Here is a 26527-nt window from a genome sequence, read left to right as displayed (position 1 = left end):
TTTATATCAGCTGGGCGTGGTGGCTTATGCCTGTAACCCCAGCACTTTGGGAGGCCTAGGTGGGTGGATCACTTGGGGTCAGGAGTTTGAGACCAGCCTGGCCAACATGGTGAAACCCCATCTCTACTAAAAATACAAAAATTAGCCGGGCATGGTGGCGGAGCCCTGTAATCCCAGCTACTTGGGAGGCTGAGGCATGAGAATAGCTTGAACCCAGAGGCGGAGGTTGCAGTGAGCCAAGATCGCACCATTGCACTCCAGCCTGGGCAATAGAGCGAGACTCAGTCTCCAAAAAAAAAAAAAAAAAAATTATATTATTGCAGGAAGTTCTGGATAGCACTGGTGTAGACACTGTGGTCAAATTATCTTATAATTCAGTAAATTAAAAAAAAAAACTATTCCTTTTAGTCAGCAAAGCCTAGAAATTAGGCTGTAGTTTTTAAGTTATATGTGATATTGGGACTAAATCACTCTCAGCCGCTTGGCTGCCCTTAAGTAAGGTCCTGCGGTGAGTTTGGAAGGCAATAGTTTATTTTCCCTTGTTATGTCCCTTCCTTTTTTCGTTAAAATATACTGACTTTTTGTACTTCTTTTAATTGTATTTTTAAAAATTGTTCTATGAATCCTTTCTGCATTCAAAGTAATTTGATAATTGGAATGGCAGGAAAGAATCTTATGCCCTGATATTAAAATCAAGCTACTATTTTTATCTTCTAGGTAGCTACTGGGAATTATTTCACAAGTTGTTTCAATGATAAAATAAGCTAACAGATACAGAAGCACTTTGCAAAGCTACACTTTTGACTTATCTTTTTATGGGCTCTGTTTAGTTTCTTTCCCTTGTTATTCAGATAGTTTCTATGAAGTTTATTGTAGAAATTGTAAAGTTTTTATCATTTAGGTTACATTAAGTTATTTAGGCTTGCATTTGTCTGCTTGATTTCATTTTTGTTTCCATTCTTTCCATCTTTTGTTTCTGTAGTCGCTAACTTATTTGTTAACATCAGCCAAAAAAGAAATTGAACTAATGTCAGAAGAGCTGAGGGGTCTGAAATCAGAGAAGCAGCTTCTTTCGCAGGAGGGAAATGATTTAAAGTTAGAAAACGGTTCACTTTTATCCAAGCTTGTAGAATTGGAGGCCAAAATAGCTTTACTTCAGGGAGACCAGCAGAAACTGTGGTCAGTGAATGAAACTCTTAATTTAGAAAAGGAGAAATTCTTAGAAGAAAAGCAAGATGCCGAAAAGCATTATGAGCAGGAACATCTCAATAAAGAAGCTTTGGCTGTTGAGAGAGAGAAACTGCTTAAAGAAATCAATGTTGCACAGGAAGAACTCTTGAAGATAAATGTGGAAAATGACTCTTTGCAAGCTTCCAAGGTGAGCATGCAGGCGCTCATCGAAGAGCTCCAGCTCAGCAAAGATACTTTGATTGCTAAGACTGAGAAGGACCAGGAAGAAAAAGATCACCTGGAGGACCAGATCGAGAAACTTATTACCGAAAACTTCATCTTGGCCAAAGATAAGGATGACATCATTCAGAAGCTTCAAAGGTCTTATGAGGAGCTAGTCAAAGATCAGAAAGCTTTGGTACAGGAGATTGAAGATCTCACAGCTGAGAAAAAGTCAGCTTTAGAGAAACTGTCCAATCTCGATAACACGTGCATAGCCTTAAAGGTAGAACGAGATAATGTTCTTCAGAACAACAGAAATCTGCAGTTAGAGACGGACATGCTGCTGCAAGATCAGGAAAAGCTGAATGCCAGCCTCCAGGCCGCTCTCCAGGTCAAACAGCTGCTCCGCTCAGAAGCCAGTGGGCTCCGCGCACAGCTGGATGATGCCAGCAAGGCCCTGAGGAAGGCAGAGCTGGAGACCATGCAACTCCAGGCCACAAACACAAGCCTCACGAAGCTTTTGGAGGAAATTAAGGCCAGGCGGGCGGTCACAGACTCCGAGTGCATCCAGCTTCTGCATGAGAAAGAAACCTTGGCTGCCTCCGAGAGAAGGCTCTTGGCTGAGAAAGAGGAACTTTTAAGTGAAAATAGAATCATCACTGAAAAACTCCACAAATGCTCAGAAGAGGCTGCCCATACTGAGATGAGCCTGAATGAGAAGATCACTTACCTGACTTCCGAGAAGGAGATGGCTTCTCAGAAAATGACTAAACTTAAAAAGCAGCAGGATAGTCTCTTGAAAGAAAAATCCTCACTGGAAACGCAAAATGGAGTTTTACTTGCAGAGAGAGAGAATTCCATCAAAGCCATAGGAGACCTCAAAAGGCAATGTGATCAAGAGTCTGCAAACAGAAGTTTAATTGTGCAAGAGAATATGAAACTCCTCGGTAATATTGACGCTCTGAAGAAGGAGCTTCAAGAGAGAAAAAAGGAAAACCAAGAACTAGTGGCCAGCAAGTGCGACCTCTCTTTGATGCTGAAAGAGGCTCAAAATGCCAAAAAGAATCTGGAAAAAGAACACACTCACATATTGCAAGCAAAGGAGAGTTTGGATGCTGAACTTAACACGTGTTGTTCCGAGAAGAACGTTTTGCTGAGAGATGGCTTGAACCTGCGAGAAGAGTGTCACAAATTAAGCAAGGAGATCCAGGAAATGCAGCAGTCCTTAATCCTGGAACAGGAAGCCAGAGCAAAGGAGAACGAGTCATCCTTGTATGAAAACAATCAACTTCACGGGAGGATGGTGCTCCTAGAGCAGGAGGTGGAGGAGTTAAGAGTGTGTATCGAGGAGCTGCAGTCCGAGAAGTTTGTGCTACTTCAAGAGAAGACCAAATCAGAGCAAGAAGTGGCAGAGATAATTGAGGAGAAGGAACTGTTGACTGCAGAAGCAGCTCAACTTGCTGCCCATATAAAGACTCTGAAAAGTGATTTTGCTGCCTTGTCCAAATCCAAGGCAGAGCTGCAGGAACTGCACAGCTGCCTCACCAAGATTCTGGATGACCTTCAGCTGAACCATGAGGTGACCCTGGCCGAAAAAGCCCAGGTGATGCAAGACAACCAGAACCTCCTGGCTGAGAAGAGTGAAATGATGCTGGAAAAGGATGAGCTCCTGAAGGAGAAGGAAACCCTGGCAGAAAGCTACTTCATCCTTCAGAAAGAGATCAGCCAGCTGGCCAAAACCAACAGCCATATTTCAGCCAATCTCCTAGAATCTCAAAATGAAAACCGTACTTTGAGAAAAGACAAGAACAAGCTTACTCTTAAAATTAGAGAGCTCGAGACTCTTCAGTCATTTACGGTAAAGTGAGAGGGTCAAGTATTGAGCACCCAGACTGTTTACTAACACTGTGCACTAACTCAAGTGATGTAGGTCATCTTTCTTCATTTCTGCTTATGGAAATCCACCTCATTAAGTCAGTTGCTTATATGTCTCAAGCTGTTCGTTACAGTCTGAAAGGGGGATTCTTTACTAAGTATCTCACTGTAGTAGTCTCTCCCCATTTGAAAAAAATTGCAAACTGTGAATAAAAAGGATTTATTTTTTAATCTAAGGAGAAACTTTGTGAAAAAGCTTAAAAGCAATAGTGAAATTCGGCCGGGCCCAGTGGCTCACGCCTGTAATCCCAGCACTTTGGGAGGCTGAGGTGGACAGATGGCTTCAGTCTAGGAGTTCGACACCAGCCTGGGCAACATGGCAAAACCCTGTCTCTACAAAAAAATACAAAAATCAGCTGGGCATGGTGACACATGCCTATAGTCCCAGCTACTCAGGAGGCCGAGATGGGAGGATTGCTTGAGCCCAGGAGGTGGAAGTTGCAGGAAACTGAGATCATGCCATTGCACTCCAGCCTGGGTGACAGAGCAAGACCTCATCTAAAAAAAAAACAACAACAAACCAGCTGGGCATGGTGGCTCATGGAGGTTGAGGCGGGTGGATCACCTGAGGTCAGGAGTTTGAGACCAGCGTAACCAACATGGTGAAACCGCGTCTCTACTAAAAATACAAAAATTCGCCAGGCGTGGTGGCATGCGCTTATAATCCCAGCTACTTAGGAGGCTGAGGTGGTAGAATCACTTGAATCCAGGAGATGGAGGTTGCAGTGAGTCGAGGTTGCGCCATTGCACTCCAGCCTGGGCAACAAGAGTGAAAAACTCTGTCTCAAGAAAAAAAAAAAAAAAGCAATAAATTGGCGCATATTGAAATATAGAGTCCTCTGTTTGGCTTTTAACTATTTCATTGTGTCTATCCACATGGAGTTGGAAGATTCCATTGAAATCTTCATGGCTGATAATTGGATAGGGAAAAATGCAGGATTTTCATAAACTTTATTAGACCAATAAATTATAAACAAGTGCCTAAAAGGATTTTATTTATTTATTTATTTATTTATTTATTTATTTAAGACAAGTCTTGCCGGGCGCGGTGGCTCATGCCTGTAATCCAAGCAATTTGGGAGGCTGTCGCGGACAGATCACGAGATCAGAAGATCAAGACCATCCTGGCCAACATGGTGAAACCCCATCTCTACTAAAAATACAAAAATTAGCCGGGTGTGGTGGTGTGGGCCTGTAGTTCCAGCTACTTGGGAGGCTGAGGCAGGAGAATCACTTGAACCAGGGAGGCGGAGTGAGGCTCCACCTCAAAAAAAAATAAATAAAATAAAAAATAAAAAAAAGAGTCTCGTTCTGTCACCCAGGCTGGAGTACAGTGGTGCGACCTTGGCTCACTGCAACCTCTGCCTCCCGGGTTCAAGTGATTCTCCTGCCTCACTCTCTTGAGTAGCTGGGACTACAGGTGCATGCTGCCACACCCGGCTAAGCTTTGTATTTTTAGTAGGGACTGGGTTTCACCATATTGGCTAGGCTGGTCTCGAACTCCTGACCTTGTGATCCGCCTGCCTCGGCCTCCTAAAGTGCTAGGATTACAGGCATGAGCCACTGCGCCTGGCCTGTTTATCCATTTATTTTTTTAGAGGTGGGAATCTTGCTGTGTTGCCCAGGCTGCTCTCTACCTCCTGGGCTCAAGTAATCCTCCTGTCTCAGCCCCCTGAGTAGCTGGGACTATAGGCACATGCCACCACGCCTAGCTATGTTTTCATTTATTTTTATGGTTATTTTTATATCTAACTTTTTTTTTTTTTTTTTTTGAGACGGAGTCTCTCTGTGTCGCCAGGCTGGAGTGCAGTGGCACGATCTCGGCTCACTGCAAGCTCCGCCTCCCGGGTTCATGCCATTCTCCTGCCTCAGCCTCTCGAGTAGCTGGGACTACAGGCGCCCGCCACCATGGCCAGCTAGTTTTTTGTATTTTTAGTAGAGACGAGGTTTCACCATGTTGGCCAGGATGGTCTCAATCTCTTGACCTCGTGATCCACCCGCCTCGGCCTCCCAAAGTGCTGGGATTACAGGCATGAGCCACTGCGCCCGGCCTATATCTAACTTTTTATAATGAATTTTGATAGTTAGCAGCTAAGAATTTGTCTCCATATGCATCTTTTTATTCACAGCCGTGTTTTTATTCATTACCCACAACTTGCATTAAATGCTTCTCGTTAAACACTTGAGCCTTATGTTAGAAGTGCCCAGATAATTTTTATATTTATTTGAAAAATTCTCAGCCTAAATTTGAGTGACTTTGAAAGCCCCAGATTTGAAATAGCAAGGATAGTATTTTAAACTTATAATAATAAATATGATTCCAAGAAATTCAGCTATATAAGGATGTTATTCATTGTTACCTCCGAACGGTCTCTCAAACATAAGTCAGAATGAAGGGAGCATGCTTGCCAGTGTCATTTGGAACTTTCATTGGAAGATGTATGTTTACATGCAAATTGCATAGCAATTGACATTGAAAAATGGCAGGAAAGGGTCTGCATATTCTACTTTAGAGTAAAGACCTTTCCTTTCCTGTCCGTCTGTTTCAGCACTGGATTGGTGACTAATTCACCCTCTCTGTGTGCCTCCCTTACCCACACAGACACTGAGTGCTGCCTGAACAGCACAGCCCAATCCTCACCTAACGGTGTTGGCGAGGGGTGTCCTTATTTCTCACAGTGTTTCCTTGTATTTAGGCTGCTCAAACAGCGGAAGATGCCATGCAGATAATGGAACAGATGACCAAAGAGAAGACTGAGACTCTGGCCTCCTTGGAGGACACCAAGCAAACAAATGCAAAACTACAGAATGAAGTAATCAGATTTAAATAGCTTTTTATACAAAGAACAGCTTACCAACTTCGTGGAATGTTTGGTCACTAACTCAGGATTGCTTATGTTTTTGAAGTGTGACCTTACACAGGTTTGAAATGCATGCCAGAGCCATGATAATCTTAAATAAAGTGTATCACTTCATTACTTATTAGGATCAACTTTACAAATTGAGGAAAAAACCCTAATAGTATGGCTAAGGTAACTATTTAGTGATGGCACTAGTGAGAGGAGGTACTGATGGCCTGCTCTAGCTTTTGTATCCTTTATCTTACATCACACACATTGTTTTTTCTCTTCTCTTTCCCAACTTTGAGCCACTAAGTTTCGTTCCTCAGCCCTGAGTCTGATGCAGGCCTTTTCTTGGCCCAATTCAGTACTGATTTCCTTTTGTGTCATCTTGAATGAGTCACTTTTGGAGCAGGGACAAATATGTGGCGTCAAGATATTTTGATTCTGTCCACAAGTAGCATTTCTCCTTCTGTGGCATTTCTCCTCCTCTTTGGATTTCCCTGTTCCCACCCTCCCAGCTCATACCAACCCTTTCTTTGTTTGGAAGGCTGTTACCTAAATCCTAAGCTGACTGATGCACACAAATGGTTATGTGAAGTCCTGTGGAACTTCAGATGCTTTTTTGTTTTGTTGTTGTTGTTGTTTTGAGACAGAGTCTTGCTCTTGTTGCCCAGGCTGCAGTGCAATGGCATGATCTCGGCTCACTGCAACCTCCGTCTCACGGGTTCAAGTGATTCTCCTGCCTCAGCCTCCCGAGTAGCTGGGATTACAGGTGCCCATCACCATGCCTGGCTAATTTTTGTATTTTAAGTAGAGACGGAGTTTTGTCATGTTGGCCAGGCTGTTCTTGAACTCCTGACCTTGTGATCCGCCTGCCTCGGCCTCCCAAAGTGCTGGGATTACAGGCGTGAGCCACCACACCCAGCCCAGATGCTTTTAAAAGTAATAGGCAGGTAAGACATTAAGGAAGGAAATCAAGGGGGAGGCGGTGGCCAAACTGAGGAGCCACTGTAAAGACTAGGCCTCCTCATTGTGGAGGTCAAGGATCAACTTTTCAAAGGAGATGAACATTTGGAGGTAATGATATGGTAAATAACAAGACTTCACATAGAAGGAAGTACATTTATAGAACTGACAATCCTAAGAGAAGATGACTTAAGCTAAAAGTATAAAAGCATTAAAAAATCATAGCTGTTAATCAAAATTAGAAGCTGAAGTAAATGAGAGGATTTTAGGGAATGTGTCTAACCTGCAGCAGTGGAACCAGGGGGAACTGAGTTGGTCTATAGCAGATCTCTTGGTATCTTTGTTATAGCCAGAATTCAGGGTTGGATGAACCATATTTTCGGACCCATTGTGATATTTTATTTTTCTTGTTTTGTTAATCTGGAATGTTAGATGTTAAAAGGAAGATGGCAGTTGTAAAACTAGCAAGACATTTTCTAGGACTCCTGACTGGTGGCATGTGGCATGGCAAAAGGAGATAGCTACCTTTTCTGGCTGTAGGAGACAACTTCTCAAGGCCCAGAAAGCCAGCATGGCCCCAGGAGCCACCTTGAGGAATGGAGGCCCACATGAGCTACCATCCTTGGTGGTGGCTCCACACCTAGAGCTCCAACCACCTGCCACAGCCTGTGATCAGTCACATCCCCACTCATCCCAGTGACAGCTCTGGCTTTCCACCAAGAGCCAGGCCCTCAGCTGGCTGCATCCCCGTGGGCCAATGATGGAGCCAAATGGGTGTAAGTGCCCTTCAGTCACACGACATGGCTTTTTCCTCTTCAGGTTCAAGTTCAGATGGGTAACTAAATTTTTTTCCAATCTACAAATATTTTGATTCAAATAATTTTTGTAATGAGGACTGTGTAAATCTGGTACTGACATTGAAAAATATATCCTAAATCACTAATCTTTGGGGAAAGAAAAGGGTTTCTTTTCATTACAAAGAATAATCCTTGCTGATGTCATTGCTTTGCATTTTATTTCTTGTTTTTAATCATATTTGAATAGCAAGTTCAGTGATAAGTGCTGATAATTGTACACAAGATAAAAGAAAACTTTACTTCTGTGTAGCAATTTAGTTTGAGATTTTGGCCAGGTGTACAGGATATATCAGACTAAATGTAAGGAGGAGGTTTGCAGTTCGTAATTGTCATCTGTAATCTCTTCACCCAGGAGACTTTTTTTTTTTTTGCGGGTGACTAATTTCATCTGTCTTTTCAGTACACATTTTCATGAATAATTTGTTCATTCATGTCACTGGAAAATGAAATAATTTCATCAAGTTTTTTTCTCTTGGTCTTTAAGTTGGACACACTTAAAGAAAACAACTTGAAAAACGTGGAAGAGCTGAACAAATCAAAAGAACTCCTGACTGTAGAGAATCAAAAAATGGAAGAATTTAGGAAAGAAATGTAAGTTTCTATCCTTTGAGAAAAAAATATGGAATTTATTTTAAATTGAAAATGTAAACACAGTGCTAATTATTTAAAAAATATTTGAGAAGTACGTAAAGTAAGCGTATGCAAACTCTATTGGGTACCCTGGAAGTAACATCAGTAACCACTGTGAAGTCAGAACCACAGCTAAGTTAAAGGATCAGAATGAAATGTGTACTGGCTGATGAGTTAAGTTGGGGATTCAGATGTGACTTTGGGCTGGGTGTGGTGGCACGTGCCTGTAATCCCAACACTGGGAGGCTGAGGTGGGTAGATCAATTGAGCCTGGGAGTTTGAGACCAGCCTGGGCAACACAGCGAAACCCTGTTTTTACAAAAAGTACAAAAATTAGTTGGGTATGGTGTTGTGTGCCTATTTGCCAATTACTCGGGAGGCTGAGGTGGGAGGATCGCTTGAGCCCGGCAGGTTGAGGTGAGCCATAATCGTGCCACTGCACTCCAGCCTGGGTGACAGAGTGAGATCCTGTCTCAAAAAAAAAAAAAAAAAGAAAAGAAAAGAAGTGACTTGAAAGCCTTGAAAGTACAAGTAGAATCAGAATAGCCAATCTTAACATTTGGTCTTGAACTTCCGACCTCAAGTGATCCCCCCTCCTCAGCCTCCCAAAGTTCTGGGATTATAGGCATGAGCCACTGTGCCTGGCCAGCCTATCTTAACATTTGGAAATGTCAGACCCTTTATTAGCAAGTCCCTCAAAACTCTTCTTACAGGGGGAAAAAAAAATCAAATAGCCTGTCACTTTCTACATTTTCAATATTTCAATTTTAAGAGGAGTAGGCCGGGCACGGTGGCTCATGCCTGTAATCCCAGCACTTTGGGAGGCTGAGGTGGGTGGAGCACGAAGTCAGGAGATTGAGACCATCCTGGCTAACATGGTGAAACCCCGTCTCTACTAAAAATACAAAAAAATTAGCTGGGCATGGTGGTGGATGCTTGTAGTCCCAGCTACTTGGGAGGCTGAGGCAGGAGAATGGCGTGAACCCGGGAGGCGGAGCTTGCAGTGAGCCGAGATCGCGCCACTGCACTCCAGCCTGGGCAACAGAGTGAGACTCCGTCTCAAAAAAAAAGTAATCAAACCATCTGGCATGGAAATGAAATGACCAGCATTTTGAAAGACTGTAAAATTAAGGTTTACACATCAATTTGTTACGTGGTTTCAGGCAGACAGACTGTTCATACTTCCTTTGTTGATGCTAACTCAGTTCTTGCCTTTCAAGTCTGGCTAGTGTAGTTATTAGAGATTGGCATTTTCTGACATTTTAAAGGATGGTTACAGTGTAGATTTCATTTGGTCTTCTATTCTGTTAACGACACTGTATCAACCGTATTAACCTAAAACCCTAAAAGCTAATTCACCTGGTGAACATTTGAGTGTGTCTTTGTCTTTCATGGTAGGTACAGTTAAGGTAGGAAGGATAAAAAGGTGAGTATATATGGTCCCTGCCCTTCAAGGGTTTGTGTCTTTTATTTCCAATCCTAATACATAGATGAAATTCAAACAAAAACAAAAGCATCAGTTCCAGATGGCTGTTTTTAAGTCACCATCCTCAATACTATTTGTTGATTGAGCTTGGATTAAGCTAGCACATGTGTGGTTCTTCGGAGAGTTTTAAAATTTTCCTGGTAGTAATCTGATCGGAGCTGCTCCTGTGAGGGGATGCACAGCTTGTGATGTCGGTGATTTTCTTCCTCAGTCCTAGTTTAAATGGCGGGTCTCTAGATGATGGGATTATGTTTAAACAGTTCCAACGATTTCATTTATGCAGATTTATAAATTTACAATTGTGATTATGTTCATCAGGGGAAGCTTCAATTTCCTTGGCCTGCCAACATCAAGTGACACAAATAGAAGATGGGTCACCATGACAGGAAAAACAAAGTCATTGGTTGTAATGTGACAGTTTAGTTCTATTCATTCAGGAAGCAGGGTGCAGGTATAGCTTAGGATTTATTTTCTTGGTGACACAAGTCATTTTGCAAACCTGGAGGGCTTTGGGGTACCAGGTTGAATTCCTGCATTGTGTCCCATGGGCAGCTGGTAAGGGAGAATGTGAACTGCCACGGGAGACTCCCTCTCCGGCCTCCACTGCCATAATCCCACCACCAAGCTCCCTGGATCCTACTAGGTGATGGAGGGGCAGGGCCAAGTGGACCTGGCCAAGAGGGTTCTTGGGGTTTAGATAAAATTCCATTTTCCTGCAGTACTACTTACGAGTCTTTTGTTGTTTTTATTTGTTTATTTGTTTCTGAGACAGAGTCTCTCACTCTGTTCCCCAGACTGGAGTGTAGTGGTGTGATCTCTGCTCACCACGACCTCTGCCTCCTGGGTTCAAGCAATTCTTGTGCCTCAGCCTCCCAAGTAGCTGAGATTACAGGTGTGTGTCGCCATGCCCAGCTAATTTTTTTGTACTTTTTTTTTTTTTTTTTTTTTTTTGAGATGGAGTCTCACCCTTTAGCCCAGGCTAGAGTGCAGTGGTGCAGTCTCGGCTCACCGCAACCTCCGCCTCCCGGGTTGAAGCGATTCTCCTGCCTCAGCCTCCCGAGTAGCTGGGATTACAGGTGCCTGCCACCATGCCCATCTAATTTTTGTATTTTTAGTAGAAACAGGGTTTCACCATATTCGCCAGGCTGTACTCGAACGCCTGACCTTGTGATCCGCCTGCCTCAGCCTCCCAAAGTGCTGGGATTACAGCTGTGAGCCACTGCGCCTGGCCATTTTTTTGTATTTTTAGTAGAGATGGGGTTTCACCATGTTGGCCAGGCTGGTCTTGAACTCCTGGCCTCAAATGATCTGCCCGCCTTGACCTCCCAAAGTGCTGGGATTACAGGCGGGAGCCACTGCACCTGGCTCTTAGGAGTCTTTTGTTGCGATCATTACTAGTATTCCAGTGAGATCACCTTTAATATTCAGAGTCCTCACTGAATCCTGTCATGTCACCTACCCTCAGTGTGGCATTGGTTTCACCCTTATGAAGACATAGTTTTTTGTTGTTGTTGTTGTTGCTTTGAAATGCAGTTTTGCTCTTGTTGCCCAGGATGGAGTGCAGTGGCATGATCTTGGCTCACCGTAACCTCCGCCTCCTGGGTTCAAGCAATTCTCCTGCCTCAGTAGCTGGGATTACAGGCATGCACCACCATGCCCAGCTAATTTTGTATTTTTAGTAGAGACGGGGTTTCTCCATGTTGATCAGGCTGGTCTCGAACTACCAACCTCAGGTGATCCGCCCGCCTCAGCCTCCCAAAGTACTGAGATTACAGGCATGAGCCACCACACCCGGCCAGGTGACATAAATTGTTTTTGTGATCCCCTCCTTCGAATTATTCCGTTGACTAATAAAAGCTTAGCTGAGATTGTGGCTCCAGCTGCTGTCATGCTAACCCCAGCCTGTGCTGAGCTGTTCCTGGTGCTGCACTCCCCAGACCTCTGATCCCTGAACACATTCAGGTGGGGAGGGACCGGATCCCAGGGCAGAAAGAGCCTGGGCTGCTTTGGATTTTCTACTTCTTTTCTGCCCCAACAGACCTGAGGGAATCACATCTTCCTGTCAGTGACTTGGCACAATATGGCTGGGACTGTTAACGGGAGGGAGGAACAGTGGGAGACACGCTGGTAGCGTTCCATGGAAGCCGGCACAGGAGGTATGGGGAGTAGGTTGAAAAAGCCCCTGCCCCTGATGACTGGTGGCTCCCTGGTCAGATTTCCAGGGCCTTCTGCGGTAAGAGGACTGTGTAATGGGAACAGTGCTTCTCAAAACAAAGCAGTCACTTTGCTGTTCCTTAGTCTTATTCCTCAGAGCTCAGAGCTGGAGAATGAGCAGCTGCTTGCTTCTTCCGTGGTTTAACATGTATGGGGTTTTGCGTGTCCTCTGGAGCTTTTTTGGTGTTTCTCTTCACCTGATAGGACTGTGGTTCCTGGAGAAAAAGGGGCACCAATATAGACACAGGGTTTCTTTTTTTTTTGAGACAAGGTCTCACTCTGTTGCCCGAGCTAGAGTACAGTGGCAGCAGTCTCAACTCACTGCAGCCTCCACCTCCTGAGTTCAATTCATCATGCCACCCCAGCCTCCCAAGTAGCTGGGATCACAGGCATGCACCATCACGCCCAACTAATTTTTGTATTTTTGGTAGAGATGGGGTTTTGCCATGTTGGCCAGGCTGGTCTCGAACTCCTGGCCTCAAGTGATCTGCCCACCTCAGCCTCCCAAAGTGCTGGGATTACAGGCTTGAGCCACCACGCTTAGCCACCACAAGAGTTCTAATAGGAACCACTCCTCTGGAATATTGCCCTTGCCCCTGGAAACCAGCACTTGTAACTGAATGTTCTTTTCCTGTGTGCCACTTACAAGGCTGCTTTTAGGAAAGCTCTTGCTTGATTTTGGTTAGCCAGCCCCTATTTTCAGTTGTAGATAACAATGAAACAGTTTCTTGTGGTGTATAATTTTGAATCTTAGGGAAAAAAGGATATAAGCAGTCTAATTTTTATCTTTACTCAACTGGCATCTTAGTAAATGTACAATACATTTAGCATGATAATAGATTTATGATGGATTCATAAGTAAAATGTTTGCATGTCAATATTAACAATGTTTGTCTTTAGTTTTAAACCTAGTCTTTTCTGTGTCAAGATATCTTGTCATGTAGAAAGAAAAGTAGCTTCTTTAAAAACCATTAGAAATATTTTTGTAGCTATTTTGAGAATCATTCCTTGAGTATTTCCAGAATTTGGGTTATTGGAGCCTCTTTCCTCTATGAAATGGATTCACCCACTACCCACTAAAGAAAAAACAAAGTGCTCTATATCTGAATCACGACTGAAGTCATCTGCCAACTGTAGCTCCTGTTCTTGTGGATTTGCTGCTTACTGGCTTTATGATTTGGGGCAAATCTGTTTACTTCCCGGAGCTTCAGTCTTCTCATTAAAACATGAATAACATTAGCCTCCTTGGGCTTTGAGGATTAAATGAGAAAATGGGCATAGAAGCATTTTGTAAATTTTAAAACAATAACTTTGGCCGGGCGTGGTGGCTCACGCCTGTAATCCCAGCACTTTGGGAGGCCGAGGCGGGCAGATCACGAGGTCAAGAGATCCAGACCATCCTGGCCAACATGATGAAACCCCGTCTCTACTAAAAATACAAAAATTGGCTGGGCGTGGTGGCGGGCACCTTGTAGTTGCAGTTACTCAGGAGGCTGAGGCAGGAGAATGGCGTGAACCCGGGAGGCGGAGCTTGCAGTGAGCCGAGATCGCGCCACTGCACTCCAGCCTGGGCGACAGAGCGAGACTCCATCTCAAAAAAAAAAACAATAATTTTGTTTTTATAGGTCAATGCTTTAGGATACTTTGGCCACTTTTAGATTACTTCCTTGATGTGTCGTTTTTATTTTCCTTCCTGTGGGCTTGAGAGAGAAGGAACAGGAGTATAAGCATAGCACTTTGACAGGCCACACACATGCAGACACCATGTAGCCACTCATGAAGGCAGTGACCACCTGGGAAATATGTTTAGCTTATGGTAATTTTACCATAAGGAAGTTTGATTTGTCAAAGATTGATGGACTTTGGACAGATGAACTTTTCGCTGTGATATGTGTATGTGTATGTATATACATATATACATATATAGAGAGAGATTCATATATATGAGTCTCTTTTGTGAGTGACTAGCTGAGGCTAAAATTCCTTCTCAGTTTATCTTCAATTGCTAAATAAACATCTCTGTAAAAAGCCTAATTTAGTGTGCTAAGAGAATTTTTGTGTAGATTTATTTCCCTAAGTCTTCCTGAGGTCATCCCAGTGTGCATATTATAGGTGGATGGAGAATTAAAAATTGAGAAAATTGAATGTGCAGAGAACTGCCACCCATTAGACAATTGAAGTTAAAAATAGATGCGTTCATGCATCAGCAGATGGATTCATACCCAGATGACTTGATTCAGAATTCAGCCATGTATGACAGCTTGCTAAATGGAGTTTAACCAACACAGATGTACTTAAAATTCACAATTCCATCAAAACCCTCTATAGCATAAAACTAAGATTTAGTGATCAAATATTGTGCATATTCATGTATAAAGGATAATGTTTAGGATGTATGTTTTGGATTATTTTAAGAAAAAGAAAATGTTTAATAAATATACCCTATCCTGTTCATTTTTTCTATGCTGATATTCATGGTATAAGTTAGCAGTCTGTATTATATTTTTATTTGCTTCTTTCAATTATAAATTAGCGTTGTGGAAAGACTACTATAAAATAAAACACCTGTTATGTAATTAGGAAACTGTATTTCCTTGGGGCATTCTGCCTCTAGTTGTCCTAAAAATATACTCAGATTTACATCAGCACCTGACTCTGACAGATACTGGTAAATGGGACCATTGGATTTTTATTTCTTCCAGAAAAAAACAAATTATAGATCTGTGCAGTTAGGACAGAGTGCCTTGGCAGCAAATTAAATCACTTTATCAACGAAGTGGGTTTTAGTAAAATCATCTAACGGAAATATTCCTAAAGACAGGAGGGCTGTACTGACCATCTCATTTGTCATTTATTTTATAGCAAAATTCCTTTTTTATGGGGTAAGTTTGGGTGGTGGGAGGGTGGGCATAGGGTTTATTAGGTTCTGAAAAATGTAATAATTGTGTGTGACAGTACTCCTTTTGGGAGGTTATGGCCATTTAACCCCTTCTGCATGTAGATAATACTGTCTGCTGTTATTATAGATCCTATCAGGCACGTGACCCAGATATATTTTCTTCAGTGCTATGAAGCTGGTTGTCTCCCACAGTTTCCTTGCCTGTCTTGTTTCTATGGTAACCCTGCACTCACTGTCCTTGCAGAGAAACCCTAAAGCAGGCAGCAGCTCAGAAGTCCCAGCAGCTTTCAGCGTTGCAAGAAGAGAACGTTAAACTTGCTGAGGAGCTGGGGAGAAGCAGGGACGAAGTCACAAGTCATCAAAAGGTCAGTGTCCTTTGGCAAGGGGTTCTAGCTGTGCCATGCTGGGTGCTGCTGCTGTTGGCAGCACGCTCAGAGGCCACTCGGAAGTCTGCTCAGTGTGGTGGGGTCATTCCAAACGGAATTCCAAGTTACCTGTGCTATGTGTCTCCTTGTTTTCAAACGTGCTGCTGTAGGATTTAGGGTAGGAGAGATTTGACAGGTCCTTTAAAAAACACACAAAACACTGGAACTTGCAAGCAAGTAGAAAATACGATCTTTATTAGACAATCTTGTAGCTCAACATTTAAATGGAAGGGGACAGTATCTTCACCCTACTACTACTTGGATTACAAAATTATTTTTCTCAAGATTTTTTTCACTTTCATCAAAATTGATTTTGAAGAAACAGATTCCAAGAATATAGATTTGGTGTAAGTGTTGGCAGCTGATTTCAATAGAACTCCGCTTTTGTTTAAATTAAAAAACATGCTTAAGCCTTTTCTAATGGAACTGTGCATACATGTACACTTATGTGCATTGGTAAATATAGAATATATGTTACAACTGGCATGAACTATAAGCAAACCACAACCTATTTGCTTCTATATTTAAATTACAGAGGTTTCTTATAGAAGTTGATTAAACATGGCAACAAAACTGATTTTAAAGGAAGCTATGTTCTGCCTTTTATTCTTCTCTAACAGTTGAATCAAAGTGCTGAATTGTGAGTCACATCTGACTTCAGAGCAGCAGCTTAAAATTACATTTTTAAGAGACTTTTGCTGTGTAGTCATTCATTCTTGTTTTGTACTCCAAGGGGAAAAAATTTTTTTCCCATTATGTGTTCCAAACATGAATTCTTACTTGGGATGGATTAGTTTGGGTAATTGTACTGACTACCCATTGACATGGTGCAATTTGTGGTGAAAGCACTTTTTGGAGAGTTAATTTTAGACTTTAAAATCTTCATTGTTGCTCTCCACAGTTTTCTTATTTGTGAAAGAAATGCCACATCTCTTAAGACTCCAAGATGATGATGATGCTGTTGGTGATAGTAGCTAACATTTATGGGCTCTTGCTATGTGACAGGCACAAATAAGTGCTAGCTATCATCGCAGTCCCTGCCATAATTCTAAGCAATAGCATTATATTATCCCCATTTGTAAAAGGGGAAACAGAAGCACAAAGATGATAGTAATTTGTTCAGCATCATTTGGCGACTAGTGTCAAGAGATGTCATCTTCTGATGGGGGCCAAGGAGAGTATCAGTGTGTTGACTTAACTAGGGTCACTGTACTCTCCTTTGATGAGTTTGTGAGAAACTGGAGGTCATGAAGAATGGAAGCCCATTGACCAGCAGGGGTTCTTTTTTCCTGGCACAAGCTAAAACACCTACAGCATTTGGCATCTCCAGCATCAGTGTGTCCACAGGGACTTGGAAGAGAAGGATTTTGGCTAAGTGCTGACTCTGTTGCCATCTCCTATCGTTTCATTGAATGTCTCTGGTAGAGAGAGTGGGTTCCATAAACAGGAGGAACTTACAGAGATCATCCTCTTGTCTTACGCTGTGACCTTAACTGGACTGATGATTACAGTTCTTGTCTCTGTCACTCAGAACCAGAAGGGAATCAGGAGACATCATGCTTCCTTGTTTAGAATTTCCCACAGTTTCTTTGCCTGACTTGGGCTCCTCTCCATCCTAGCAGCTCTGTTCTCTTTTGCAGGAGAGATTTCAATTAGCTTCCTACTGAAAAGGTTTTGTGATTAAAAAATGTAAAAATCAGGCACTTTGCAGAGTGTTAGAAAATAATGCCTACAGGAACGGCTAAGAAGTGACTTACTTTTAAAGAATGGGTGGATTCTTAAGCCACTGGTAGTTTTCTGTATGTAACTCAGAAGGAGAAATAATGTGTGTGTGAATTAAAATGTGATAGGCTTTCATGATGGAGATTGTGAAAAACATTGATCACCAAGAAAGATTACAGACCATTCTTTCCGTGGTGTATATATTTCAAAAGAGTGGAGTGAGCCACCCGTTTAAAGTAACTTAGAAGCAACCTTAGTTTAATGAAGACCGATTAATTCATTGGGCTCTGTTACTCTTTTATTGTATCATCTCCAAGGATTCTATAAAATTTCACTTAGTTGCTTTCTATAGTTAAGTCAAACTATTAATCAGCTGTGTTAGAAATATATTACAGAGCTACAGTATTTGGCAGAAATGCTATTTAAAAAAATAATTTTAGTTGTAGTACTACAGAAAAATTTGCTTTTTCATTCTAAAATCGAGATAATAGAGACTAGATTGACTTGAGAAAGGTAAATACTGACCCACGACCTAGGTTCTCTCCTGATTCCTTTATTTAGAAGCACCATAATTTGTTGAACTGAGCTGATTGCTTTACCATTATTTCATGGAATCATCACAACCTACCTCAGAGATAGGAGGATTATTTTTAGACAGGAAACAGGCTCAAAAGTGAACTAACGGCTGGGCACAGTGGCTCACACCTGTAATCTCAGCATCTTGGGAGGCCGAGGCGGGTGGATCACGAGGTCAGGAGTTCGAGACCAGCCTGGCCAAGATGGTGAAACCCCATCTCTACTAAAAATACAAAAATTAACTAGGCGTAGTGGCGGGCGCCTGTAATCCCAGCTACTCGGGATATTGAGGGAGAGAATTGCTTGAACCTGGGAGGTGGAGGTTGCAGTGAGCCGAGATCGTGCCACTTCACTCCAGCCTGGGTGACAGAGCGAGACTCTGTCTCCAAAAAAAAAAAAAAAAAAAGTGAACTAACTTACCAAGGATACACAGATAGGCAGTGGAGGAGCTGAGATTTGAAATCGTGTTTGAAAGCCTGTTTGTCCAGCTGCTGTTCTATTCTGAGAATAAAACTTTCTTCTGCTTACTTCATGATTATTGTTCAAGATTTTAAAAAGCTGTGAGCTAGAAATGGGGTAGGTGGGGTCAAACAGTGCTCTAAAAATGGCTTCTGAACCCTACTGGTACTTTTTTTTTCTGCCTCAAATATTTATTTTGCTTAGAAAACCCAGTGCATCCCAAAATCTTGCCATTCACAGGTCTGCTTTTGCATCTTTTCTTGTCTCCTTTCCCACTTGGTGATCATGTCCTCATTGTTAAAGGCCCGTGTTAAAGGTCATGGCCTCTGATCTTAAGCAGAGCGAGCTGCTGCCCCTCCGTGGTCAGGTGCGGGCTCTGCAGTGCCCTGACCTTAGAACCCAGCATTGTGGTCAGGATCGTGTGCTTCTGCTTCTCCCACAGACTGTGAGAAAGTAGGAATCATAGAGCACGATGTGTAGGTTTGAATGAATGCATGGGTGTGTGGTGAGTATCTTGTTTTTAGCCAGGGCCCCAGTTTCTGTTTTACAGAAGAAGACAGAGGACTTTGTGACTGCTCTTTCCACTTTTTTAGATGATTCCCTTTACTTCCAGCTTCATAGCTGAATTAGTCGGGGTTCTCTAAAGGGACAGAACTAGTAGGATAGATAGATAGATATAAAAGGGAGTTTATTAAGGACTATTAACTCACACAATCACAAGGTCACACACGAGGCCATCTGCAAGCTGAGGACCAAGGAAGCCAGTTTGAGTCCCAAAGCTGAAGAACTTGAAGTCCAATGTTCTAGGGCAGGAAGCTTCCAGCATGGGAGAAAAATGTAGGCTGGGAGGCTAAGCCAGTCTAGTCTTTTCACGTTCTTCTGCTTGCTTTTTTTTTTTTTTTTTTTTTTAGATGGAGTCTCACTCTGCAGTCCAAGCTGGAGTCCAGTGGCTCAGTCTTGGCTCACTGCAACCTCCGCCTCCTGGGCTTAAGTGATTCTCATGCTTCAGCCTTCCTAGTAGCTGGGACTACAGGCACGTGCCACCAGGCCTGGCTAATTTATTGTATTTTAGTAGAGACTGGGTTTCATCATGTTGCCCACGGTGATCTCGAACTCCTGAGCTTAGGCAGTCCGCCCACCTCAGCCTCCCAAAGTGCTGGGATTACAGGCATGAGCCACTGCGCTCAGCCATCTGACTGCTTTTTATTGTGGTTAAGCTGGCAGCTGATTACATTGTGCCCACCTAGATGAAGGGTGGGCCTGCCTTTCTCAGCCCACTGACTCAAATGTTAAATCTCCTTTAGCAACACCCTCACAGACATACCCAGGATCAGTACTTTGCATCCTCAATCCAATCGAGTTGACACTCAGTATTAACCATCTCAGTAGCTTTTGTTGCAGAGTTGTGGTGGCCAAAAACCTGATCACCAACTTAGTGGGGCATTTGCTCTTTGCGTGGCTGGTAGAAGCATACAGTGTAAATTCAGGCAGGGTCATATAGTTTAAGATTAATGGAAACTATACAGAGCATTCGTTTCTTTTTTAAGAGACAGAGTCTCACTTTGTCGCCTGGGCTGGAGAGCAGGGGCACTATCATAGCTCACTGCAGCCTCAACCTCCTGGGCTCAAGGAATCCTTCAGCCTCAGGCTCCCCAGTAGCTGGGACTATAGGTATAGTCTACCCCTATTTTCTTTTCATAGAGAATTCTAAAAATAATGTTGATTCTTCTATAGAAATAGTCACCTTAGGTAGTCACTTTTGATATGTCTGATTTATCATTTCCAAACCTCACATGTGTTCCACCTTGTAAAGATAGCAAATACAGTGAGCTATCACTATGGGAACAGAGCTGATTCTCCCCCTGGCTATTTGTAGAATGAGGTTACAGTTTGCTTATGGAAACCGGACAGGAATTAAATGACTCAATAACTGTATTTCATGAACAGTTTTTCCTGACAGAGGTTACAGCGGACGTGTTATACAAAAAAATTGGGGTTAGCATCTAAATTGATCATGAATAGTCACCTGCCATTTAAATGAGCCTGAATTCCCAGACATGAATGCTTAGAAAGGGAAAGCTATTTTTAGCTTATTGTGTATTAGTTTGGAAAAATGGTGGTTATCAGCCATCATAATTTTAATCTGGGCTCAGGGGACTTCTGGGCAACTAGGACTGATTGAAGCTGGATCACAGACTCTGTCTCCCTTCAGTACCCAATGCTATGAACACAGTTTTTCTGTATTAAAAAATGTGTCCAGCAGAAGCCAACAAAGCCAGTCAACTTCATGCTATAAACTTTTAAATTGGCACCCAAGGCTGGGCTTGGAGGCTCACACCTGTAATCCCAGCCCTTTAGGAGGCTGAGACAGACAGATCACCTGAGGTCAGGAGTTCGAGACTAGCTGAGAAACATGGTGAAACCCTATCTCTAGTAAAAAAATACAAAAATTAGCCAGGCATGGCGGTGCACGCCTGTAATTCTGGCTACTCGGGAGACTGAGGCAGGAGAATCACTTGAACCCAGGAGGCAGAGGTTGCAGTTAGTTGAGATCGTACCACTGGACTCCAGCCTGGGCGACAGAGCAAGACTCCGTCTCAAAAAATAAAAAGTAAATTGGCAACCAAGAAAGGAAACAAAATTGTGGTTTGACTCTGACACTTTGTCCCCAGTGTTAAGTGGAAAGGACGGTGAACAGCAAAATCCTGAGAATTTGTACTTGAATTCTCTCCATCCCTGTGCCCAGTCTAGTTTGGAAAAAATTAGGCTAAAGAGTTGAGTAGACAGCCTGGGAAAAGTAAAGGAAAAATTTCTGAGGCTCAATGCCATTTTGCACCACCGCAGGATTTTACCAATGGTGGGAAAAACTGCCAGTGGTCATTTTCTGTAGCTAGTCCAGCCAACAAACTGCAGCTGACAGGCACAGGGCACTGTGGGTATTTTTCTCAAGTGATAATAAGTCCGCAGTAGACAGTCCGGGGCGGGTACCCCCTCAGGAACGTCTGCACGGAGCTGGCTCTTCCTTCCTGCTTGCTGCTCTGCTAGGTGTGTAGTTCTTGTCGGTCTGATCCCCGGTTGGCTATTGTACCTCAAGCATCGCAGAGCTTTCTGGATGGAAGCAGGGGAGGACAAGGCAGGGAAATGCAAAGGGCTTCTCACATGGCTCTGTCTTCTAATTTGGGGAAGAAAGTTCACATTTCTGTGATTGTATCACATAACCACCTCCAATCACAGGAGAGGCTGGGTTCCAGTCTCTAGGAAGGGAAGGTAGCAGAAGCAGTAGGAGCACTGTGGAAAGAGCTGACTGGGGATACGTGCCCCAAGGCTGAGGATGTTCTCCTGTGGGAATGGGATTACCTGTGTTCAGGTAGATTGAGTGATGTGCACAGAACACTGAAGAAAAATCTCAGGAAAGAGATCACCAACAGAGTCTATGTGTAGCCTCAACTATCCCAACCTTGACTCTATCCAGAAACCTCTGGCTACAGAAATGTGTCAACTACAGTGCTTAACTTTTAGCTGTAATGTGGGGTTAAAGATAAAGGCCTCAGATAAGGTAGGAAGGGTGTTGGGGGAAACTCGCGGTATATGTGAGCAAAGGGAAGGTCTAGGTAGAGCCATCCAGAATAAGATGAAGAAGTGTACACATTCTGCACCCTACGAGGGAAAAGAGAAAGAACAGAACATCGAGAGCCAGAGAGACGGGAATTCAGGCCAAGAGAAGCTGTTACCCAGGGAAAATAGTGCTTTGTGTTATGTAAAGCTCAAGTTATTTGAATAAAACAAAACAGCTGTTCAAAGAGAAGATGATAAAATGACACAAGTTTAACAGGGAGATTGAAGAATTAAGGAAACAAATTGAAGACCAAACCACACCAGATCAAGACTACCAAATAAATCATAAACAGAAAGCAGCCTTATAAACATTTCTTAAAATAGAAAGGAAAGGGCCGGATGCAGTGGCTCATGCCTGTAATCCCAGCAATTTGGGAGGCCAAGGCAGGAGACTGTTTGAGCCTAGGAGTTCAAGACCAGCCTGGGCAACGTAGCAAGACCCTGTCTCAAAAATGTGTCTATATTTAGGCTGGGCCTGGTGGCTCAAGCCTGTAATTCAAGGACTGTGTGAGGCCGAGGTGGGTGGATCACTTGAGGTCGGGAGTTTGAAACCAGCCTGGCTAACATGGTGAAACCCTGTCTCTACTAAAAATACAAAAATTAGCCAGGCGTGGTGGTGCCTGCCTGTAATGCCAGCTACTTGGATACTGACACAGGAGAATAGCTTGAACCCAGGAGGTGGAGGTTGCAGTGAGCCGAGATCACACCACTGCATACCAGCCTGGGGGACAGAGCAAGATTCTGTCTCAAATATATGTGTGCGCGCGCGTGCGCGTGTGTGTGTGTGTGTGTAAGTATTAGGAGATACGATAAGGAAATTTCTCCAAGTGAAGGAAGAACTGAATCTGCAAACAGAAAAGAGACTGGGTTGTATGGAAACCCAGTAGGGGGACCCATTGGGAAAAATTGGTCCAAAATAATAGACACCCAAAAAAAATACCCTGGTGATTATCGAAATTCAACAATACAGAAATAATTCTATGCTGGGCGTGGTGGCTTATGCCTGTAATCCCAGCACTTTGGGAGGCCGAGGCAGGCAGATCACCTGAGGTCGGGAGTTCAAGACCAGTCTCACCAACATGGAGAAACTCCATCTCTACTAAAAAAAAAAAAAAAAAAAAAAAAAAAAAAAAAAGCCAGGCGTGGTGGCGCGTGCCTGTAATCCCAGCTACTTGGGAGGCTGAGGCAGGAGAATCGCCTGAACCCAGGAGGCAGAGGTTGCGGTGAGCTGAGATTGCGCCATTACACTTCAGCCTGGGCAACAAGAGCGAAACTGTCTCAAAAAAATAATAATAATAAAAAATAATAATTCTCAGTGCCCAGGCGGAAAAATCAAATTTCTTATAAAAACTTAAAAAAACCAACCCAACTGCAGATACATTCAATGCAAAAAAACTCTGCTGCACCACATCCAGAGTTCTGAGGGACAGGAAATATGGCCAAGAGCATCATCTCCAGACAGTGAGTATTCAGGTGAGACGGCAGGCACATGTTTCCAAACATGAAAGGACTTAGAAGGTGTGGTGTTTGTGAGTCCTTCTGAAAAGGAGCCACTTGATGATAAATTTGAGCCAAGCAAGACATGAATCAAAATAAAGGCCTTAGCAAAAGAGAAGCGGACGCAAGGACTGGTCATGAGCGTTAAATCCAAGTAAACAGAGAGCTAAGCACACAGCTGTGGGATTTATGGGCACATACTAATGTTGTGGGGTTCTTTGTTATTTTGAGACAGAGTCTGATTCTGTCGCCCAGGCTGGAGTGCAGTGCTGCAATCTCGGCTCACTGCAACCTCCGCCTCCCGGGTTCAAGTGATTCTCCTGCCTCAGCCTCCTGAGTACCTGGAAATACAGGCGCATGCTACCACACCCAACTAATTTTTGTATTTTTAGTAGAGATGGGGTTTCGCCATACTGGCCAGGCTTGTCTCAAACTCCTGACCTCTTGAAGGTCAGGACTTGCCTCAGCCTCCCAAAGTACTGGGATTATAGGCATGAGCCACCGCGCCCGGCCCAGACTAAGTTTTTAATATTTTATTTGGAAGTTATTTCAAACTTTGTGAAAAGTTGTAAGAATAGAACAAATAATGCTCATATATTCTATTATTTTTACATAAACACAGTGCAGTCATGAAATTCAGGGAGTTTAACCTTGATACAACACTATTACCTAACGTACAGACCCTATTCCTGTTCAGGCAGTTGTCCCAGTAATGTCTTTTACAGCATTATTTTTTAATTCAGGATCCAGTCCAAGATCATGCATTCTTTTCACTGAGTTGTCATGTCTCTTTAGTCATCTTTAATCTGGAACGATTCCTCTGTTTTTGTCTTTCATGACATTGACATTTTTTATGAGAACAGGGCCAGTTAGTTAAGCTGCATAAACTCTCTTATTTTGAGTTTGTCTGATGCTTCTTCCTGATGATATTCAGGTTATGCATTTTTAGTAAGAAGACTATATAAGTGATACTGTGTCCTGCCAGGAGGCATGTGATGTTCCTTTGTCCCATTATTGGTGATGTTAATTTTGATCATTTGGTGAATGCAAGTTTAAAACCTTTGCAAGGTAAAAAGAAAAAGGAAAAAAAGTAGAAAAAATATAGAGAGAATATGACTAACAAAATTTGAGGGGTAGGACTGAAAGAAAGTAGAAGTGTACAAACTTCCTCATCTTTTATATCACAGAGATGTTCGATATGGCTTAAAATTAAAATTAAGGTTGGACGGCTACTCAGGAGGCTGAGGCAGGAAAATCACTTGAACCCGGGAGGCAGAGGTTGCAGTGAGCTGAGATCGCACCACTGCGCTCCAGCCTGGGTGACAGAGTGAGACCCTGTCTCAAAACAAAAAAAGAATTAATTTATACCTAAGAAAATGAAATCAACCTCTTACATTTTAAGAACATATTTTACTTAAATTTTACAAAACAAATGTATAGTATGAACCTATTGGGATGTCTTAGAATCACATATATCTTGTGGTAAATAACATTTTTTTGCTCTCAACCAATTTATTTTGTTTACTTCCATTTATTCTCTCTCTTGTTAAAGTAAAATTAAATTTGCTTTTTTCCCCCTCTCTTTGTCCTTCTCATTGTGTATATATATGGAGATGTCTGGCATGTCAATCAGCTAATGTTATGGTCTTTTTTTTCTTTCATTTTTGATGATGTCTTTCTCTGCCGCCCAGGCTGGAGTACAGTGACATAATCACAGCTCACTGCAGTCTCTACTGCCCTGGCTCAAGCCATCCTTCCACCTCAGCCTCCTGGGTAGTTGGGACCACAGGCACATACCACTATGCCTGGCTAATTTTTCAGGTTGGTTGGTTTGTTTTTGGTAGAGACAGGGTCTCGCTATGATGCCCAGGCTGATCTCAAACTCTTGGACTCAAGCGATCCTCTGGGCTTAGCATTCCAAAGTGCTGGGATTAGAGGCATGAGCTATCACACCCAGCCTAGTTGTGGTTATTTCTAAGTGGAAGAATTGGGGAAATATGTTTCCTTCTTTTTTATTTTGAGACAGAGTCATGCTCTGTTGCCCAGGCTGGAGTGCAGTGGCAAGATCTCGGCTCACTGCACGCTCCGCCTCCCGGGTTCACGCCATTCTCCTGCCTCAGCCTCCCGAGTAGCTGGGACTATAAGCGCCCGCCGCCACGCCTGGCTAATTTTTTGTATTTTTAGTAGAGACAGGATTTCACCATGTTAGCCAGGATGGTCTCGATCTCCTGACCTCATGATCCGCCCGCCTTGGCCTCCCAAAGTGCTGGGATTACAGACGTGAGCCACTGCACCCGGCGTCTTTTTTTTTTTTTTTTTTTTTTTTTGCTGAATTTATTCTTTAAAAAAAAAAAAAGAACAGCATGTATCATTTTAACAACAATAATAAAGTAATTATTTTTTAAAAAATAATAATTATATCTGCAACTTAGGGAATCACTAAAGCCAAACATCTAATTTGTTTAGGTTCTGTGGGAATCATCCTTTGGCACAATCACATGCATTCAAGCATTATTACGTTTAGGAAATGGTCCAAGGGGTATGTTCAGTTCCTGAAAGTCTTTTTACAGCCTGTATATTCTCTTTCGTATCTTTTAAGTTTCTTGTTTGAGACCTTCCTCTAGACTTCTCTAGAGTCCTCTTAACCTCTCTGGCTTTTGAAGGGATTTGTAGAAAGCCATTGCCTGGCACAGAGAAGTTATCCATCCTGGAAATGACTGCCAGGGTCTAGGCCAAAGAGTGTAGGTCTTTTCCACTCTGCCTCTGCATAGTTAAGGGTGTTTACATCTGAACAGAAGATGCCCTTCAGCTGCACTAAAGATACAAGCAGTATTAAGGGAAGAGTAGCTGTTGTCTTTTCAGCACCCAGGAGTAAAAAGTAAAGATTAAGGTGACACATGCACTCTCTGTGAAGAACTACTTGTATGTATTGGCTTCAGGCAGTCACGATACCCCCACCCTGTAGCCACACCATTGGTACCATTCTTTTTTTTTTTTTTTTTGAGACAGAG

The 26527-nt window shown here is 42.9% G+C and overlaps 1 protein-coding gene across 17 annotated transcripts in view; it reads left to right on the top strand.

Moving 5' to 3' along the window:
• The window catches only part of CLIP1 (CAP-Gly domain containing linker protein 1), a 149217-nt gene that overhangs the window by 95313 nt on the left and 27377 nt on the right, over positions 1 to 26527 (top strand). For 14 of the 17 annotated variants that reach the window (XM_063647136.1, XM_063647138.1, XM_063647143.1 and 11 more), the window contains 4 exons: positions 983 to 3250; positions 6024 to 6140; positions 8478 to 8584; positions 15467 to 15587. In XM_063647136.1, coding sequence (XP_063503206.1) covers positions 983 to 3250; positions 6024 to 6140; positions 8478 to 8584; positions 15467 to 15587 — 2613 coding nt within the window. The remainder of the gene's footprint in view (positions 1 to 982; positions 3251 to 6023; positions 6141 to 8477; positions 8585 to 15466; positions 15588 to 26527) is intronic. The other 3 variants (XM_054441827.2, XM_054441825.2, XM_054441826.2) reach the window with 1 other exon arrangement.

Source organism: Pongo pygmaeus, chromosome 10 (genome assembly GCF_028885625.2).
Source record: "Pongo pygmaeus isolate AG05252 chromosome 10, NHGRI_mPonPyg2-v2.0_pri, whole genome shotgun sequence".
NCBI classification, from domain to species: Eukaryota; Metazoa; Chordata; class Mammalia; order Primates; family Hominidae; genus Pongo; species Pongo pygmaeus.
Note: the sequence above shows the minus strand (reverse complement) of the source record. Positions and strands in the feature narration are given on the sequence as shown.